Source organism: Palaemon carinicauda, chromosome 4 (genome assembly GCF_036898095.1).
Source record: "Palaemon carinicauda isolate YSFRI2023 chromosome 4, ASM3689809v2, whole genome shotgun sequence".
NCBI lineage: Eukaryota > Metazoa > Arthropoda > Malacostraca > Decapoda > Palaemonidae > Palaemon > Palaemon carinicauda.
In genome coordinates, this window is record NC_090728.1 from 67,415,637 (window position 1) to 67,438,136 (window position 22,500).

Here is a 22,500-nt window from a genome sequence, read left to right on the forward strand (position 1 = left end):
GAGGAGTCGTCAGAAACAGGCTTCTTTTGATAGATATTTCTCCAAAAGAGAAGTGTCAGAGAGCAAAGATGATATAAGTGATTCTATTAAAGAAGGTAAAAAGGAGTAATTAAGTTCTAAAAAAAAATCATAAAAAATTTTCAAAAGACAAAAATAATAAAAAATAAGCATTTTTAATTTTAAGTGTTTAATAAGAATAAATTTATCATTAAGTGTACATAACATAATTAGCATTGATACGTTTTTATATCTGCCGTCTCCTCCCCCCTCTGCCTCCACCCACTACCAGCTCAAGTCACGTCACTCCAAAGGTAAATAAAATTTAATTTTTCCTTTACAGTACAGTATATAATTTTTATTTATAATGTTATTTAATTATATACTGTACATTACATGTATATTATATATAAGTACTGTAGTACAGTGCTTACTATACTATCTTGTTACTAATTTTTAGTATGTATATAAAAGTTTTTACCTGGGGTTTTGCACGCATTAGGTATTCTATTGCCCACCATACAACATTTTCATCATACAATACCAACTCCAGAACGGATTAATGTCGTATGGCGGGGGTCTACTGTGTGTGTGTATATATATATATATATATATATATATATATATATATATATATATATATATATATATATACATATATATATATATATATATATATATATATATATATATATATATATATATATATATACATATATATATATATATATATATATATATATGTGTGTGTGTGTGTGTGTGTGTGTGTGTGTGTGTGAATGTGTGTGTGTGGAGAAATATGTTATTTTTATTCAATTGTTAAGTGGGAACTTGTTTTTCTAGGAAGTTCTCCCTTCAGCAAGCAACAAGAATCAACAGGGGAGGATAGAAGCGCTAACACTCGAGGGCACAGCACCCTGGCACTAACTTTGGTTCTGCATTTCAAGAACCTTCACTCTGATAATAAATTCTTCTCCGCCCAAAGACTAAAACTCCACATGTGATGAAGTAATTAATTGATGGTCTACCTTAGATTTGTTAATCTAACGTAGTCTACACTCTTAGGCTCTATTTCGAATCTGTCCTAGTGACCCCAGTGAGATGCTGGATAGGCATCCACGTTAATATAGACAAAAGCAATGGAGGGAGCGGTGATATATTGTAGTAAAGTAAAAGTTAAAGATAAGGACCTTTACCTTCGAAACATAGAGACTAAATACCAAGTCACTCGCTAACACACTATTACTCTTAAAGTATTTAGACTTACTCTTTTCAATGTATCGGGTATACTGTTCTAAGATTAAATATTCATGATAGACATAATTAATCAAAAGTGGGAGTAGTAATAAGAAAGAGTGTGATTAACTTAATCTAAATATTTTATTACACAATTTTTACATTGAAAAATCAGACATCATAACATCAAGCAAAATATGTTCAAACAAACACAAAATGAAACTAAATAAATACAACTAAGCAAAATCAAAATGCAATCAAAACATGCGCGACATGAAGTCTCTTGCAATGATAAATGATTGAAGTGGGGTCGTACCCGTGGTCTTTTGACCCGAGACTATACTAGTCTCTAAAAGCAAAAGTTATACACAAAATCTATACACACAATCCCAAGTACTCATCCCGAAATATGTAAAATCCAGTTAAAACTAGATAAAGTAAAACGAAAAACCAATCTAGTCTAAAAGGGGGAAAACTAGTGGCCATATTATGTACCTGCACTCCTTACTCGAAAGACAGCCCTTGTCCTTAAATGGCTGCTACAGCTTGTTCGCTTGTAAATCACCATTCACCGAATAGTTTGCACCCTTGACCGGCCCACCCCTGGAATCTTCGCTTTTGGTAGATAGGGTCTTGCTGGAACAGTTTGCAGGCTCGTCTTCTTCCCTATCTCCAGCCGACAGGACCCTAGCGCGGCAGCACTCCTATCCTCTGTTTGGTGGGAGTCGAGTTGGAGGGTGAGCCAGAGGTGCACAGATTGATTGACCAGGTCAGGCACCTGGCCAAACACACGGCTCTTTCACGAATGGGGCGACCCTTAGGTCACGTGGGCTCACTTGTGTCCACCTTCCAAAACAGGTGAGGGTTGCTGGACTTAGGAAACAAAGTTGAGGTGCTATATTGGGACTTTAGGGCACGACAATTCAACGTTGTAAGGAGTGAGAGGGAGGCAGAATATTTTGCAAAATACGAAGCGAAATCTTATAGCTCTAAGGGATTATACATGCATAATAACCCTACCTATTCAGGCTTACCAAAAATTAATAACTTAAATGAGCAATTAGAAATGGGCTGGTGCGATGGGCATACATCTTAAAATTAATCATACCTGAATAGGTACTGAGAGAAAAAATAAGCTACTTATAAGTCAGCAGTACTAACGTTAGATTTAAGTGCAATAATTTATCTCAACACATGTAGTTGAAGGAAAGAACCATCGTACGCTGGGGTAAGGCTTTTGGTTTGCGTTTCTATGCCGAGACGCCATGAACATGGCGTACGGTAGTGTCAACGAGTTTATTTAATTCAAAACAGTTCTCCCAATATATCAGTAAAGAAAACATAAAGTGTGGGAGCGAACATTAAGGGGATAACTACAATATTAGGAGTGAGGCCAAAATACAAAAGAAAGTAGGAGAGTGAAGAAAAATTCTTCACACCCTGGGGATAAAGGGAAAAAGAAAGGAGAGAAGGGTTAGTTCCAGCAAATGTGATTCAGCTATTTGTTAGTACATGTGTAATGATTAGAATAGTTAATATTACATGTTTAAAACAAATGACGTAATATGTCATGTTGGTTGAAGGAGCTAACCCTGGGATTTGCTGTAGTCATTTAAATCGTAAACTGGACATACAATGCAAACCTCAGCAATTTGACATTCTTCTTAACGTCAACACATTGTCTCAAGCGTGTGAAAGTTTGTGACGTCACCGGATGCAGGTGTCTTCCGAGTTTGTGACGTGTCTAAAATAAACTAAGCATACGATATCTGTGATATCGATAATTTAGTCAGTTCATATCTATACTTCACCAGAATTGGTCATCTGGACCAACCCAGCTTCCTCCAGTGATGGAGATGTTTAACTCTGTTGTTTTTATAGAATAAATACTTAAAAACTATTAAGATGTATTCAGTTATCCATTTACATACATCTGAAACAACTCATACTCAATGTGTGCTTATAACAGTAGCACGCCAATAAATGGTGGCAGTGAAGTGTAGTTATCACAAGTCGTTAGTCGATTATTACTGGGGTGAGTGAATTGCTAATCTTTGTTATAGGAAACTCCGAATTCTCATTTAGAATTTTTCTTTCTTTGTGCTAATTCCTTTTTCTTTCAGAAATTCTTGGGGAAATGTTTTGGGATTAGTAACATTGTTGGGAGAATTTTATTATACATATGCGTTTACGCAGTGGGCGTCTGTACTCATATAGATATTTTGATAGAATTGCAAGGGGTCAAAGAGATAGAAAAAAAAAATACAGCAGTCATGGCTCCTCCTGTCAGCCCTACCCCTGGACCTAGTGGTGTAGGCCAGACTAATCCTCCTCCAATTGTGACGCTTGTAAATGCCAGGTCAGCAATCCTTCCTTTTCAAGGTCGGGTCAACGGGTTCTTGCCACAAAATGTGGAGTCATGGATTTCATCCGTTGATGCCCATTTAAATGCCAAACAAATCGTAGACCATTTTGTACAATTACAAGAAGCTAAAAGTTTTATAGATTTTTCTAAGGGGGATGCGAGTGCATATTTAAGAGGTGTTTCATTTCAAGAAGCAGTTACTTGGGATGATTTCAAAGTTAGGTTACGCGCGATCTATGGGGGTGAGGAAGCCTTGGATGTAGTGTTAACGTTACGAAATACACTTAATCAAGCCACTATGAATCGGCTTAATGTTATTGAGAGAGCAGCTCTCATAGCTGATAGGCTTAACGAATATCAGGACATTTTAGGTAATTCCACTTGGGTTACTAACGATAACATCTCCGTGAAAGATTTTTTGCGATTAATGTATTTGACTTGCATGACACTTATGTTGCCTGAAGCTTTAGTGCGGTGTTTTGATAAGAAGTTAACGCCTGCAAGTACGGAATTGGATGTCTATAAACAGATAAAGAAACACATGTCCAAGTGTCCAGATCTCGATCCCGTGTTAACTCAAGTTTTTGCAAAGAATGAAACAAAACCACAAACAGTGAACGTAGTTAACAGTCCAGTAGCGGGAGTGACGTGTTACAACTGCAAACGTCAAGGTCACATAAGCGCAGACTGTAGAACAAAATTTTGCTCAATTCACAACACTGCAACGCATTCTTATAGTCAATGTTACTCGCGTAAGACACAACAATATCCCAGAAATACACAGTCAATTCCACAGTCAGTTCCATATGGAAATAAAAAGAAAAATCCTCATTTTAACAATAAGAAGAAACAACCAAATGTCAATGCGGTTCAGAGTCCGAAACAAACACTTCTTCAAATATCGCTGAGCCTGGGCCGTCAAACCAGACCTCGCAAGGTCAGACTAATTTTCAGAATGTGCAGAGCAAAGCAAATACCACATAGTTAACTCTAGAGGGGAAGAGAGTGATGTTGGGTCAAGGTCATTCATGTCAACATCAATAGTATTGAATAATCAATTTAATGTTTTATCAGATAATTGTGAGACAATAGATTTTCCTATGAAACACACGGCCGAATTAAGTAAAACAGTGCATGCTCCCGTAGATTTGCAACGAATTCATACAATAATAAGCCAAAATGAGTTACGGCCAACCTTATATGCTGTAAATTTAGAACACAAATCCTTTACGTTATTTTTTGACTCTGGTAGTCCACGTAATATTATGGATTTGAAGACGCATCATTTGTTGTTTTCGAACTTTCCGATTGAAAAATCAGGAATTAGACTTTCAGGTATAGGAAATAATGAATTAAACGTCATAGGCATAACTCATATTCAGTTCAGAGTCGGTAATCGCACGTTTGCCGATACATTTGTTGTTGTAAAAAACATTAATATGTATCCAGCTGTAATTATAGGATACCCATCTATGGGAAATCAAAACATTATCTTAGCTCCTGCCAAGCACGGCGTGTATATCAAAGGGAAATTCTATAAGTCTTCTAATACCTTAAAATCAGTTTTGGATAAAAAGGAGACGAAAAATGTAACCGTAACGTACGTTGAAGAACCAATAACTTGTCTCACTAATAAAGAAATAATATACGCGACCCAGCAGAATTCTCGTTCACCCGTAATATCATCTTGCACGCAATCTATCGAACCAAACATACCTTCGAATTTAATAGTGCAAATAAAGAAAACACTACCGGGATCTGAAATATTAATCCTTTCCGATACTTTGAAAACTAACGGATTGTCTGTCACACAAGCTATTTATACAGTAGGCTCACATCAGCAATGTAATATCGAAGTCTGTAATCATTTAAATAACACTTTAGTAATTCACAAAAATCAACATATCTTGGATGTAGAAGTTTATAAACATCGTATTCTTACCGTTGCTGAAATCAATCACTCTCAATCAGTTGCGGATGAATCCCTTTTGCGATCTATTAAAAATAAAATCAGTAAGGACATTCAAGACGAAGAAATTCAGCAGAAAATTTTTGAACTTTTAACTAAATATCAAGATGTCTTTTCCACTACAGATGGATCCTTAGGAATAACAGATGTGATCGAGCATCAAATAAGGTTAAAGGACAAGCAGAAAATTATATATGTACCCTCGTACAGACTCCCTATGAAATTCCAGAATGAAATAAATGATGAAGTAGGTAAAATGTTAGAGGAAGGAGTCATTAGAAAATCAAACAGCCCTTATAATTTTCCTTTAATAGTTGTACCGAAAAAAGATCGAACATGGCGTATCTGCGTCGACTTTCGTCGTCTAAATGAGGAAACGATCCCTGATCGATTCCCAGTGCCATGTACTGACGATATTTTGTCTTTGTTAGGTCAGAATAAATATTTTACCAGTTTGGACTTACTTAAAGGCTTTCACCAGATATCGTTAGAAGAAGATAGTATCCCATACACAGCCTTCAGCACAGCCAGGGGACATTATGAATTTTTACGGATGCCTTTTGGTTTACGTTGTGCTCCTATAACATTTACAAGAATGATTAACATAGTGTTTGGAGACTTGTTAGGGGATATATTGCATGCCTATATGGATGATCTTGTAATCTTTTCCAACACCTTAGAAGAACATCTACGTAAGTTAGAACTAGTACTACAGAGATTAAGACAACATAACTTAAGGGTAAAGATTAGTAAGTGTGAATTTTTCAAAACAGAATTAATATATTTGGGTTTCATGGTGTCAAGCCAAGGTCTTAAAGTAGTCCATGATAAGGTGTCGGCTATACGTAATTTTCCCATACCTACTAATGTCAAGGGAATACAGCAATTTCTGGGTTGTAGTGGATATTACAGGCGTTTTATACGCAACTATTCAATAATAGCCGCTCCTTTAACTGATCTTACGAAGAAGGGCATAGATTTCATATGGTCTGAGCAACATCAACAGGCGTTTAATACTTTGAAAGATGAACTGTGTAGTTCTCCTATCTTAAAATTTCCTGACTTCGGTAAGGAATTCTTCATTGCAACAGACGCCTCAGACTTAGGAGTGGGAGGGGTATTGCTTCAGCAATATGATAAACAGTTTTTCCTGATAGCTTTCTATTCTCGAAAATTGAGAACTTCCGAAAGTAAGTATGCAGTAATAGACAAGGAAGGACTAGCTATTGTTAATTCGCTAGTGCATTTTAAGTTCATAATTTATGGTTATCCCGTTAAGGTTCTTACTGACCATAAACCACTAACAGAGTTCTTTAAAGACTTCAACCACAGCCCTAAACGAACTCGGTGGCATTTGATCATTCAAGATTTTGGCGCAAGAATCGGGTATTTACCTGGGAAAGCAAATATCATTGCGGATGCATTATCACGCAACCCCGTGTCATCTTGTACGGAGCCTTTAGCTGAATTAATAGATATATCAACATCCATGCCTATTGTAAAAACAATATCTGAACAAGAGGATTTAGGCTGGAGTACTGAATTATTACAGACTGAGCAAAGAAAAGATCAGAAAATAGAAACAATTATAAATGCTTTGAAAGGCAATCATAAAGAAAAGGAATATATAAAGTATAAGCAGCAGAATTATATAATCAAAGATAATATTCTGTGTAGGACTGTGACAAGGAAAACCCGCAATACACCACATGTAACTAACGACCAGGTAGTAGTACCAATCTCACTTATTTCCACTGTCCTGAATTGGTTGCATTCCAATCCATTACATGGACACCCTGGGTTCTCATTAATGTCACAGAAAGCCAAATCATTGTTTTATTGGCATACAATGCTTACAGATATAAAAAGACACATAGCTAATTGTCGCACATGTCAGGAAAACAAAGGGCATACGAAAACACCTGTCAGCCTAGGAGCTTATCCTGTGCCCAATCAACCCTTTGAAAGAATACATTTAGATTTGTTAACAGGATTTTACGAGCCAGACAGAGGAAATAAGCACCTCTTAGTAATTATAGATGCTTTAACTCGATATACAGAACTAATAGCGCTTAAAACTAAAACTGCGATTGAATGCGCTAGGAAGTTTTACGAGTGTTACATTTGTAAACATGGAATTCCACACATGATAATCTCAGACTCGGGTGGTGAATTTAATAATCACTTTCTTACCTCATTGTGTGAATTCCTCAACATAAAGAAAATTAATACCATGATATATCACCCAGAGTCGAATGGGCTAGTGGAAAGAGCAAATAGGAAGATATTAAATATATTGAGGGTAACACTAGGGGGATCAGACCCCAACTGGGATATTGCAATACCGGCGGCACTGAGTACTCTGAATCATTCATATCATATATCAATTAAAATGTCACCGCATGAAGCATTGTATGGTACCCCAGTTAGAACACCTTTCCATGTATTAACGCCTACAACTAATCTATCAAATCCTTTAAAAGAATGTATAAATGCAAGTATAAGTCGATATGATATCCTTCGAAAGAATTTAGAAGAATCACAAATCATAATGAAAAGGAATCATGATAAAATAGCGAAACCAACTAAAACATATACCGTGGGTGATAACATCTATATTCAAATCAATGTCAGAAAAGGGCTCAACTATAAACTAACACCTAAGTTTGAAGGCCCATTTAACATTTTGGAAACATTAACGGCCAATAGGTTTAGAATTCAAAACGTAGCCCAACCCACGGATGAGAGAATAGTACCATTGGCTCACATAAGAAATTAAAAAGAAAAGAGAGGAAAAGAAGTGAGGGAAAATTTTATTCTGTTTTATGTGATTAAAAGTTTTCTTTTTAATACAGGAGTAATTACATATATTTTTTCTCGTTACAGGTTTCCAAGATGAATTTTTTGTTGTTGGGAGTGATATTGTTCGCTCAGACATTTTTCTCGTATGGGATGAGCTCTAAGACTAAAAATATATATTTTAAATATGGCAATATAGTTGAAAGACAAGAAGACATTTTTATTACATCAACCAACGTAATTGTAGAAGTGAATATGCAAGCAATTTTTCTTCAAGAGAATGATGTCATTAGCTTAAGAACCGCCATTTCAAGGTTTTCTGCATCAATGGATGAGTTGCATAGAAGACATTTTCATTTGACTACAAAGAGTTTGGTTGGATCAACATTAAAAGTTGCAGAGATGCTATCTGATGACTTGAAAAATAAGACTGGCGAGACAGGATCTTTGGCTTATGACCTTTTGATGTGGACTGTAGGACACGAACATAAAGAAAGACGGAATCCGTTTATTTATGCTGCATTAAGCATCTTTGGGTCTGTTGCAAGTTTAGGTTTAGGAATTTCCAATCGTCTTAAAATTAGTAATCAAAATAAGAAAATTGAGTTCTTGACTCATAAAGATGAATTGATTATGTAAGAACTAAGGAATCAGTTAGCTTCAATCAATAAAATTATGGGTTTATTAAATGAACATTCAGATAATATCGTTCAAATTATGGAAGTACAGGATTTGTTGACAACATTAACGTATTATGATTCAAAGATAGATCACATACATAACAGAATTACACATTTCATTGAGAAATCCAAGGATTATGTAGAAGCTATCACGTTAGCAACTAAAGGTGTATTGTCGCCCCATTTGTTGCCTATAAGTTACTTAAAATTAATTCTGAAGAACGGAAGGGATAAACTAGGCTATGTTCCTTTGTTAGACGAACATAGGTTAGAATTTTATTACAGCCTAATTACAGTAAACGTAGATAATAACAAGATTAGGATTACAATTCCCTTTGATTCTTCTGATGCCTGGCAATCTTACAGGATATCACCATTTCCGACTTTCATGACGAATCACTCAAATCCAGTAATATCCAGTTTGACAGGACACGTATTGATTTCCGCAGACAAGGAAACATATACGGTCATTAAAGACTTAAATCAATTAACTCACTGTTCAGACGCAATGGATAGAAAAATATGTACAGCTGACTCATTTGAATTCCATAAAAACTTAATGGATTCATGCGAGTTAGGTATAGTGCTAGACGGTGCTCTCTCCCATACAAGTGAAAATTGTCTGGATAAGCTTTATCCCTTTGACAATAATGAGTTCAATTGCAGACTGAATAATGGCTCGTGGATACGATACGACAAGGACGGCTTCAATGTATCATGCCCTGACGGATCCACGTCCTTCGCCCATATCTTCGTCGCAGCAGATGGTTGTGTCGGGACTTCCCCGAATTCCATGGTGACTGGTCTACGGACAATCATCAGAGAACGAGCCTACTTCGCGAACTCCACGTGGACCTCTACAATGCCAGCACTTCCTCTCCCGTACAACGGACAAGTTGCCAAGCGGTTGATGAAAATAACCGACATGGACCACCTGTCACCGACTTATAAGGAAATTCTTCACCCCATACTACTGGCTGGTTTGTGTATCACGGTGGTGATATTTATCGCCGTGAACATCCTTGTTTGGCGTAGGTTACGGCACAGCAAGCAGCTAAAAAGGAACGATTTGCCTAGCCCCGACAATACGCCCTATTTGATTCAGTTCAAAGCTGTTTGAGTGGCCACCTCATTCGCTAAAAGGAGTAATTTGTCGGGGAGAGTTTGTATGAAAAGCTGATTAGTACGCTAGTAATATGTAATTAAAGAAATTTTCTACATTTGCATTGTTAAAAATACATTTAAAACAACATTTAAAAAAAAAAAAAAAAGAGTTATAAATCATTTTTTCTCTCGGCATCTAATAAAAATATATAAGCCGGAATGTTAAAAAAGAAAAGAGAAAAAAAAAATAAAATATATAACAGAATCTATGGGCATCTAATAAAATATATCAGCCCTGTATATAAATATATATATATATATATATATATATGTACGAAACCGTGGTACGTGTACGTACCAGGAATTCGTGTTTGTGCACTAATAATTGAGTATTATGTTTCTGACAAAGGTAACAATTATTTTTTATCAAGTTACCGAATCATATGTAAGTCAGAAGTTTTTTTTTTGGTACCATATAATCATTTGCTAGCAATGTACCATATATATGATCTTGGTTTTATCATGCATTTTTCTTTTTGCTTTGGTAATATCTTTTTTGTATGCATTATTGTTATTATTCTTTAATGTGCCTATTTGGACATTCGTCCTCGGTTGATTATGGCTAAAGTTAAACAAAGAATAATACGTATGTCCAGTCACACCTAATAACCATGTTTCGGCTTGTTGTTAAATTTTTGTAAAAAAATTGATATAGCTGGCCGAGCTAATGTAATGATTAGAATAGTTAATATTACATGTTTAAAACAAATGACGTAATATGTCATGTTGGTTGAAGGAGCTAACCCTGGGATTTGCTGTAGTCATTCAAATTGTAAACTGGACATACAATGCAAACCTCAGCAATTTGACATTCTTCTTAACGTCAACACATTGTCTCAAGCGTGTGAAAGTTTGTGACGTCACCGGATGCAGGTGTCTTCCGAGTTTGTGACGTGTCTAAAATAAACTAAGCATACGATATCTGTGATATCGATAATTTAGTCAGTTCATATCTATACTTCACCAGAATTGGTCATCTGGACCAACCCAGCTTCCTCCAGTGATGGAGATGTTTAACTCTGTTGTTTTTATAGAATAAATACTTAAAAACTATTAAGATGTATTCAGTTATCCATTTACATACATCTGAAACAACTCATACTCAATGTGTGCTTATAACAGTAGCACGCCAATACATGCAAGATAAACCTACTGGATGAATGAAGAGTGAAATCATAATTCACATCAACGTCCGTTTCAAGTTAACTAAACGCTCTTAGCATTAATTAAATTCAATCAAATTGAAGTTATGTATGAATGTGAATGTGGGGAAAACTGAACCCCCAGGCAATACTTCATGGAAGCGTTAAGTAAATGACCAGTGTTAACTTTAAACATATTATGCAAGGGTAATCAAATGATTACAGTAAAGTAAACAATTCCTCCCACCCAAGGGGTAGGGATAGAGCAAACAAAAATGTGAGCCAATAACAGTCAGGTTCAGCAACAAGTCCGGCCAATGATATATTAAAAATTATGGGGGCGAATCCCAGTCCCGGTCAGATATCCAATGTTTAACATAAAATGTTTTTGCAAAGAAAGTGACTAGCGCAATGAATATTTTGCATTAGACAAGTGAGAAAGGGAGAAAAGCTACTTCCTTCTCGGCGTTAAAACGTGAACAATTATCTGACACTAGTTTTAATGGTAAACAGAGACAAACTAGGTCCATGGGGACATCGTAATTCTGACCGCGAGAGTCTTGGATGTCGTCTTGAAGGAAAACCTTTGAAAGGGGAGCTTTAAAAGTATAAGTTATATTCAGCACGAGCTGAAGGATTGTCAAGGCAAATATTAAATTTACGCTTTGAAACTAAAGCAAAGGATTGGCCGGGAAAATGCTGCTGAACCACTCGGCAAAAATAATAAAAGCATAAAGTGGTGCCATATATAACTGAATGAAAATAATAAATTACAAGGTTCATTTTACAGCAGTTCTCAAACAAGGTTAAACGTACACCAGCTCTAGGTTCTAGCACTAGTTCTACATGTATGAACTACGCTAAATCCGCTGTCAGGGCAAAGGCTTCATTTCTAACTGCTAAAGTTATGATTATGTGGCTCTTTCAGGGAGGGGGTTTCAAATTCTGGCCTGGATGTTACAGCGCCAAAGCGGGTTGGAACGGAAGTTACAGGGTTGAGGATGGGACAATCAGGCAAAGCGAGCACTGATCCATGGGATGGTATGGGCTTAATGAATGAATTTACCGGTACAAGCCTTTGCTGGCCTTTGCGCTCACGGTTAGGTTGATTGGCATTGGCGCTACCTCTATGGGGGGGTCCACGTTGAGACCATGAACGGTATTCCCACTGGGACACACTGTCAAGGGTGATACAGCCAAAGGGGTTTGAGTTGATCAAACACTGACTTAAGGTCTGGAAATGAGGATGGAGCAGGAGGGTCTGATGTAAATTTATTAATCTCGTGCCATGCTGGCAACATAGTAATGAAACTTGAAGATTTAACGGGTTGAGAAACTAATGGAAAAATATAAACTTCATGCTTGACTGCCAACACAAAGGTATCAGTACTGTTAATAGTATTTACAATGGGGCACATCACTGAAGAAGAACAAAGCTGATTTGGCTTAATGGATAAATTTGGATGAGCCATGAGACTATTGAAAGCAATCTCAATTTTCCTTGAATAGGCCGTAAGCAGGGGATAATTTACTTTAAAAATAGGACTGTCATTATGACGTCTCTAAAATCCTTTGTAACTGCAAAGTTCATCTCTCACGTTAACAACGAGAGTTTTAAAATGTGCCATAGTTTCAGGACCCATGCTCTGAAAATCAACCAAAGCAAGAGCGTGGAGAGCTAAGTCTGCGTCCTCTCAAACAAATTTTAATTTTAGCTCCTGTTCCTTAAGCCGAGCATTAATCTCCTCTGGGCTGAGTGGTTCAGCCTTAGGCGTTGGAGGTTTGTTTATGAACGAGTGAAGTCCATCATCTTGTTCAAAGTTCCATAGCAAAATCGAGGAGCGTGAATATAAAACTTTACAAATTTATAAGCGTGATAATTGAATATTCAAAATTACTGATAATGGGAGAAAAATTGTTGAATGACAAAACAAAATGTAAATAAAAAACTAATTTAAAATTCAAACTGACTGGGTCCAGCAAAGCAGAGGATGCTCAGTCACGTGACAAAAAACTTGATTAAGATGAATTATATACGCACAGGGTGATAAATTAGAGCTAAAACTACACACGAAGAGCATAGAACATTTTCGAAAAGCATGTGGGCTTAAGGGACAAAAAATTACATTAAAAGTCAAAAACAGTTAAAAGAGCTTAACACTTGTAGTGTACGATTGCGGGCACACTGAGGCCACCGCTGAACAATTAAAAAATAAATGGGCGCACGATGCAACAACTTATCTATTGAAATATACTCTCGCATATGCTAAACAAATATAAATTTCCCTCACACAGAGGTAAAACAAAATCTCCTCGCTAAAAGAACAAAGCAAAAAAAATCTTACCATGAAAAGAACAAATGAATTTACACTTACAAACGGATAAAGATCGATATATTCCCTCACGCAGAGGTAACACAAAAATCTCCTCATACAGAAGACAAACGATGCCTCTCGTTGAGGCTAGACAAATTTTCCTTACGCAAAGGACACACCAATTTTCCCCACGTAGGGGACGAAGTTAAATCTCCTTGCACAGAGGATAAACAAAAATCTCCTTACGAAAAAGGACAACACAATTTTCCTCCCACAGAGGACGAACACCAAACTTTCCCCATGCAGGGGACAAAGAATAAATCAATGTTGCACTTGTAAGTGTTGAACGATGAAGTTATAAATAAAACTATATAGTTAATTAAAGAAACAACATGCAGTAAGTTACATACGGTACAACAAAAAATAAGAACCCTCTAGCTTGGGTTGTAAACAAGATCCACCATCTCGGTACAAACTGTGGAATGAAACGGACTTGGTGAAATTAAGTTTCTACGCTACTTGTAAGAAAACTTAAAGTTATGGTGCACCAATTTACTCTATAAGCCAAGGACACGTGCTAGGTATATGGGGAACGTTAGTTAGTAAAGTTAGGGAAGGTAAACGACACGAAGGACGGTAAACCGAGGTACAAAATGATAAAATTAAATAATAAAGTGGCAAAATTAGTTAACAGAACAAGTACACCGGCGCTCTCGTTGAGCAGTAAACACAGACGTCTGAACATCACAAAAGCCTTAGTTTAAGCAGCTTCAGAACTTTCTGGTTATGAACGCAACCCGCCACATCAAGTGGGTGAACGGATTCAAGACAAACCGAAGTTCCTACGAAATATTGTAGAGGACATTCAAGCAAAAAATTTACCTGGTTACGCAGTTCTCTCCTTAAACGCGAGGTCGATACAAAAAGATCATAATGACTACAAATCTCTCTTCCCAATTAAAGTCTGGGCTTTACACATTCGGCAAACTGGCTGAGGCGTGTGAATTTGAGTGATATAGCGAGGTACTGTATGCTTAATCAAGCTGATAAACTACGCTAATGCTTCGTATGTCGAAGGTAAAAGATCCAGTTTAGAGGACCACTCCTGTCGAGAAATATGTTATTTTTATTCAATTGTTGAGTGGGAACTTGTTTTTCTGGGAAAGTCTTCCTGCAGCAAGCAACACGGATCAACAGGGGAGGATAGGAGCACTAACACTCGAGGGCACAGCATCTTGGAAATAACTTAGATGCTGCATTTCATGAACTTTCACTCTGATAATAAAGTCTTCTCAGTCCAGAGAACTAAAAACTTCACACATGACTGAGTAATTAATCAATGGTCTACCTTAGCTTTGTCAATCTAAGATCATCTACACTCTTAGGCTCTATTTCAAATCCTTCCTAGTGACCCCAGTGAGATGCTGGACAGGAATTTACATTAACATAGACAAAGGCAATGGAGGGAGCAGTGATGTATTGTAGTAAAGTAAAAGTTAAAGATAAGGATCTTTGCCTTCAAAACATAGAGATTTAATAATAAGTCACTCACTAACACACTATTACTCTTAAAGTATTTAGACTTAATCCTTTCAATGTATAGTATAAACTGTCCCGAGATTAAATATTCATGTTAGACATAACCAATCAAAAGAGGGTGTAATAATATGAAAGAGTGTAATTAACTTGATCTAAATACTTTATTGCACAAAATATATATTAAAAAATCGAACATCTTAACATCAAGCAAAAGAGGTTCAAACAAACACAAAATGAAATGAAATAAATGCAACTTAACACAGTCAAAAGGTAATCAAAATATGTGTGACATGAAGTCTCTTGCATGATAAATTATTAAAGTTGGTCTGACCTGTGGTCTTTGGACCCGAGACTATACTAATCTATAAAGCAAAAGTTATACACAAAATCTGTACACACAATCCCAAGCACTCAGCCCGAAATATGTAAAAGCCAGCTATAAGTAGATCAAGTAAAATGAAAAACTAATCTAGTCTAAAAGGGGGAAAACTAGTGGCCATGTTAAGTACCTGCACTACTTACTTGGAAGACAGCCCCTTTCCTTGAATGGCTGTTACAGCTTATTTGCTTTTAAATTACCGTTGACCGAATAATTTGCAATCTTGACTGGCCCACCCCTGGAATCCTCGCTTTTGGTAGATAGGGTCTCGCAGGACCGGTTCCCATGCTCGTCTTCTTCCCTATCTCCAGCCAACAGGACCCCTGCATAGCAGCACTCCTGTCCTCTGTTTGGTGGGAGTCGAGTTGCGGGGGCGAGTCAGAGGTGCACAGATTGACTGACCAGGTCAGTCACCTGGCCAAAAACACAGCTCTTTCACAAAAGGGGCGACCATAAGTTTGTGTAAGCTTACCTTTGTTCTCCCTCCAAAACAGGGGAGTGTCGTTGAGTATAGGAAACCCAGTTGAGGTGCCAAATTGGTACATTAGGGCAGGGCAATGCAACATTGTAAGGAGTGAGGAGGCGGGATTTTATGCAAAATACGAAGAGAAGTCTTGTAGCCCCAATGTAATATGCATGCATAATAATCGTATCTATTCAGCCTTATTAAAATTAATAAATTAAATGAGCAATTTGCAATGGGCTGGTGAGATGGGCATACATTTTAAAATTAATCAGACCTGAATAGGTACAAAGAGATAGCATAAGCTTCTTATAAGTCAGCAGTATTAACGTTATATTTAAAACCAGTGTATTTATTATTTCGACGCACGCAGTTGGAGGACAGAACAATCTTACAACAGCGTAAGGCTTTTGGTTTGGGTTTCTACGTTGTGACGTCACGAATATGGCGTACGGTATTGTCAATGGGTTTAATTAATTTGAAGCAGTTCTCCCATTGTTTGTGTAAAGATTACGTGAAGTGTGGGAGCGAACGTTTCAAGGGTAACTACAATACTAGGAGCGAGACCAAAACACAAAAGACAGAAGAAGAGTGAAGAAAAATTTTTCATAATATAAATATATATATATATATATATATATATATATATATACATATATATATATATATATGTGTGTGTGTGTGTGTGTGTGTATGTGTGTGTATCAAATAGATTACATTGATATTAATAGAGAGAGAAGCACGATTGATAAATGTAAGAAACTAAAGACATGCAGATATTGGTAGTGATCACCAGCTTCTCATTGCCACACTGAAATTAAAACTGAAAGCACCCAACAGAAAGGTAAATAGAATACCTAGGTTTGATACAAGTAAGCTTTTAGTAGAAGAGCACAGAAACATTTGCAGTTGAATGTAGGAATCGATTTGCAGTTTTGGAAACTAAGAGACGAAGATCAGACAATTAATGAAGCATGGTGTGATTTTAAGAACATATATCAGTTAGTTTGTAGTGAAGTCTTGGGACATGCAGTTACAAGGAGAAAGCCATGGATATCAAATGATACTTGGGATACTATAAAAAGGAGACAAAAACAGAAATTGATTGTTGAAAGTTTTCGAGGAATTAATGAAATTACAAGGTAAAGCATGCAAGTATTCCAGTATTGATAGTGAGGTCAAAAGAAAAGCGAGGAATGACTGGAGAAAATATTTAGACAGTAAAGCAGATGAGGCTGACAAAGCTTCATGGCTTTGTCAGCCTCATCTGCTTTAGGAAGGGGCTATGGTGTAAGAATTGCTCATAGAATTATTAATGAAATCTTGACTGGGGCAAAGAAGAAGAAGCATATACCCATCAAAAAGAGAGATGGATCTATTATAACAACAGAAGATGAAGAAAGACAACGTTTGAAGGAACACTTTAGTGAGGTCATGAATAGGAGATATGAATGGAATAATTTGATTGATATAACAGAAGCTCATGAAGACCTTGATGTGCCCATGAATGACTTCCGTGTGTTTGAAGTCGAAGCTATCCTCAAAACACTAAAAAGATGGAAAGCCCCTGGATACGACAGAATAACTCCCGAGATGATACTGACAGAAAATGAAGTGTCTCCCAGAATACTTACAAGATTATTTTGCAATTTGTGGCATGAAAAGGCAAAACCTGATGAATGGGAGTTAGGAGTGTTGGTGAAAGTGGCAAAAAGAGACCTGACTGATTGCAATAATTATAGAAGCATAACACTTATGTCAGTTGTTCTGAAAATATATAGTATACATATTCTAAAGAGACTGGAGAGAAAGATTGATGAAAGGCTGAGAGATGAACAAGCAGGATTTAAAAATGGTAGAAGTTGCCCTGACCAAATTTTCATTTTGAGACATGTACAGCAATGCATAGAATAGAGGAATCCACTTTTAATGGACTTTGTGGACTATGAAAAAGCCTTTGATAGCGTGCACCGACCAATTTTGTGGAAAGTCCTGCATTATTATGGAATTGCTCTTAATTAAGTCTGTTCATGAGCATAGAAAGTGCAGAATTGATATTAATGGAGTCTTATCAAATGAATTTCCAGTGACCAGTGGAGTGCTCAAAGGGAATGTGTTGTCAAAGATGTTGTTTATCCTCCTCATGGATTTTGTAATGAGTAGAACAATTGGAGATGGTGGAGAAGGATTGGACGAGATTGGTGATAGGAATTTAGCAGACCTAGAGTATGCTGATGATGCTGTCTTTGTTAGCAAAACACTACAGGATTTGCAATATTTGCTTACCAGAATGCATGAAATGTCACACGAGGTTGGGCTGAAGATAAATAGAAGAAAAACAGATATGATGAGAATGGAGTATGCAATGCAAGATGAAATATCATTGTAAGGAGAAAGGATTAATTAGGTGGAATCATTTAAGTATTTAGGAACTATGATCTCAAATACAGGTCTTTAGAATTAGAGTTTAGTGAAAGATTGAAAAAAAAGCAAATCAGATAATGGCTAGGTTAAGTAAAATTTGGAATAAAATCCCCTGAAACTACATATAAAAATTAGACTATATATCAGTTTAGTAAGATCCGTGTTACTCTATGGATATGAGTCATAGTATGACAATGAAACAATCTCCAATAGATTTAGCAGATTTGAGAACAAAGCCCTAAGAAGGATATTGGGAGTTAAATGGCAGGACAAGATTGGAAATGAAACTATAAAAGATTACTCGAGTGCCATATGTGGATGAGATCATGATGAGGGGTAGATGGAGGTGGTTTGGGCATACTCTTCTCACTCCCAAAAAGAGATTAGTTTACCAAACCTTCAGCTGGGCTTCACAAGGCACTAGAAGAGTTGGAAGCCCCAGGCCTACATGGCTGATGACTGTGAAGTGCGACGTAGGAGATGATGAATGGAGAAGTATTGAATTAAAAGCTCAAGATAGAGACGACTGGCGAAATCTAACCTAGGCCCTTTGCGTCAATAGGCATAGGAGAAGATAATGATGATATATGTATTTAACCATGTCAGGTTGTTTGACTTTGAAACAACCTAGTTTAAATTTTTTAACTGTCCTCTTTTTGTTAAGGCACGTGTCTTGTTTACTTTTGCCACAATGTGAGTGACAAGAGTCAGTCAGGTTTGGGAAGCCAGATGGACAGGTTCTCGTGATGCAGTCGAGAACAAGCAGCAGCAACAGTTTTGGAGTATCACCTAGTTGATGGTGATTGGTGATGGTCCTGATAAAGCAGGTGTGGGTGACTTGTCTTCAACCCAGTTCCCGAGGTTTTGAAGAGATACTCTTCGGTGGCAGCAGTGGCTGTCGTATCGACACTGTCGTGGTCATTCCCGTAGTGTTCGATGGGTGTCCTCGAGGATTATGGATTATGTTTGTGCATATTTGATATGTTGGAAGAGCAGTGTAGGGCTCTTCAGTAATTATGGTTGTGTATCGTGCTGAGCAAGTATTAGCTCTTCTTATTTAGTGTGGAGCCAGTGTATGGGCTCGTATTTATTATTTTATTAATAATGAGAAGATTCTCTTATTAATTGGTCGTTGCTGCTGCTTACTGTGTTTTTTTTTTTTTTTTTTTTTTTTTTTTTTTTTTTTTTTTTTTTTTTTTTTTTTTTTGATGAATATTGCTTATTTTATTCAACATTTATTTGAACGTTAAGTTTTCTGTTTTTGTTATTGTAATGTTATCTGAATTTATGCTATGATCTTTTAAGTCGCTGTGCTTCCCATTACCTGTACTCATTGTAATTATTGTATATAATTTATTTTTGTATAATTTTTGTAAAATAAACTAGGTTAAGGTACTTTAAATTATCTCTTATACCCACCCCTTTGGTTGTTGCAGGCCATCGGTTCATTCCAGTCCCAATTCTTTTAGTATTTTAAAAGAACCTAATGAACCATTAAGGCGGTTCATAATAAACCAGTTATTGGAAAAATCAACAGAGCATGACAAACCACTATGTATGGTATTTATAGACTATGAGGAAGATTCTGATTCTGTCAAAACCTCACTTTACCAGTCATGAAAGCTCTTCAAGGACAAGGAATAGATGAATCTATACGGGTAGTAAAGCAATCCTAAAACTTCATAAAGAGCGAAAAAATTCAAATCGAGAAAAGAATTAGACAGGGAGATCCCATCTTCCCTAAATCATTCATACCACACGTGGAAGAAGTTTTCAAGAATTTAGAATAGGAAAGTGTAGGAAATGATATTAGTGCGGAATACCTTAACAACTTGATTTGCAGATGAAATAGTTCTGTTTAGTGAATCATCGGAAGAATTGCAAAATATGATACCGGATTTGAATAGAGAAAGCAGAAATTTAGGACTAAAATGAATATGAGTAAAACCAACGTAAGGTTCAATGAAACTGCAGAGAATGTACAAGAGTTATGGACAAACCTCTAGAGATTGGTAATGAATAAATGTACTTAGGAGGTATATAAGTGTTTCCCCAGGATATGAGATCGAAATTAATAGAAGGATAAGCATGAGATGGAGAAATTTTGGTAAACCAAATGAGATTATGAAACGTAAATTGCCATTTTCTCTATAAAGAAAAGAATTCAATCAGATGGTCCTACTAGCATTAACTTGAGCATAAAAAATTTGGAACCTTACTAAAGCCTTAGAACATAAGCTAGTTACAACTCAAAGAGCTATGGAAAGAATAAAGATGGGATTAATACTAAAAAACAGAAAAAAGAGCAACATGGATATGAGAGCAAACTAAAGTAGAGGATATTCTAACAACATGTAAGAAAAGGAAATGGACATGAGCAGGATATATAATGAGAATTAACAGATAATAGATGGATCCTTGGTGATTGCTAATGAACCAGGAGAAGATGTTGGATTGACGAACTAAATAAATTGTGTGTATAAACGTGCATACTAAGATCATAAACAGACATGAGTGGAATGACATTTCTCAGGCCTTTGTTCTGCAGTGGACTAGTAACGGCTGATGATCATGATGATGATGGTGAAAGGTGACTTAGACAATTCCAACATCAAAGAGATAGGAACTAATTCTGAATCTGCTATACATATTCCTATCGTGTTTAGGTTTTGCACTTATAATCAAAATTAGTAGACTATAATAGCTGATTGTTAAGCTTGTAACAGCCAAGTTTGTAACAGCATAATATAACAGAGAATATTGCCTTTTGGACATCTTAATCTAGAAATACAGTATCATACCTGAGACCTGAAATATAAGAAACTAAAAAAGAGTACTCACCAAATTGGCCACCGGGCACAGGAGGTACTCCAATATCACTGGAGACAAGGCCTAGCCGTGTTGCTTCATTGTTTTGACAGTTGATATCTCCGAAGAATGCAACAAAGGCCAGTAAGGAAACCAACAGCCTGCAACAATAAAATGAGGCTGAATGAGGAGATATATTCAAATTTATAAAGTACAAGAGGTGTATACACACAATCTGTAACTGGTGTGATCCAGTATGTATAACCTATGATTTGGCTCAAGCAGAAAGGGACATTCATGTGCTGATACTTTAATCATAAACCAATCTAACCTATGTTGAAAAAAGCTATGGTCATCCACAGATTACATCCTAGATGACCTTTGGCCAAAAATCTTCCTCATTTACCGTGCGATGATACTCATCAACTCTTGTTAACAGATCAAAAGGTCCAGTTAACTGACCCTGTCCATCAATGGACAACATCAATGTTTCACACTCATCATTTTCTTGAGAAATCTCTCCTCTATTTCTCTTTCACAGCTCAGCGTCCTAATAGTCTTTCGGAAGAATGACATCAACTTCAACAAGATCTTAGATGGCAGGTACTCCGTCCTCTAACAGGACTAGAAAAAAGGTGAGAGAGCCTGCATTGTACCCATCTCCCTTTGACTAAATATATATATATATATATATATATATATATATATATATATATATATATATTTCTATGGCCAAACACTTGCTCCATTATATAAGGGCTATATATATATATATATATATATATATATATATATATATATATATATATGTGTGTGTATATATATATATATATATATATATGTGTGTGTGTGTGTGTGTATATATATATATATGTATGTATGTGTATATATATATACAGTATATATATATATATATATATATATATATATATATATGTATGTATATATATATATATATATATATATATATAATCATATCTTTCCAGTCACGCCCAGCACCATTGCCAAATGTGTAATTTCGGTCTCTCCTAGTCCCTCAGGTAGGGGAGAGTAGTCAGACTCTGGGGAAAGGGGTTACCTGTGCGAGTATGTGCACATCTATCTACATAATAAACCATATTTGACAGGTTGCATAAACTGATATATACAAATATATGCCTTCATATATATCATTATCATCATTTCCTCCTATGCCTATTGACGCAAGGGGCCTTGGTTAG

General features: G+C 36.3%; 1 protein-coding gene across 1 annotated transcript in view; it reads right to left on the reverse strand.

Moving 5' to 3' along the window:
- Positions 1-22,500, reverse strand: part of LOC137639999 (phenoloxidase-activating factor 2-like) — a 173,310-nt gene that overhangs the window by 92,533 nt on the left and 58,277 nt on the right. Inside the window, exon 2 of the mRNA XM_068372340.1 lies at positions 21,314-21,441. Within this exon, the coding sequence (XP_068228441.1) occupies positions 21,314-21,441 (128 nt within the window). The remainder of the gene's footprint in view (positions 1-21,313; positions 21,442-22,500) is intronic.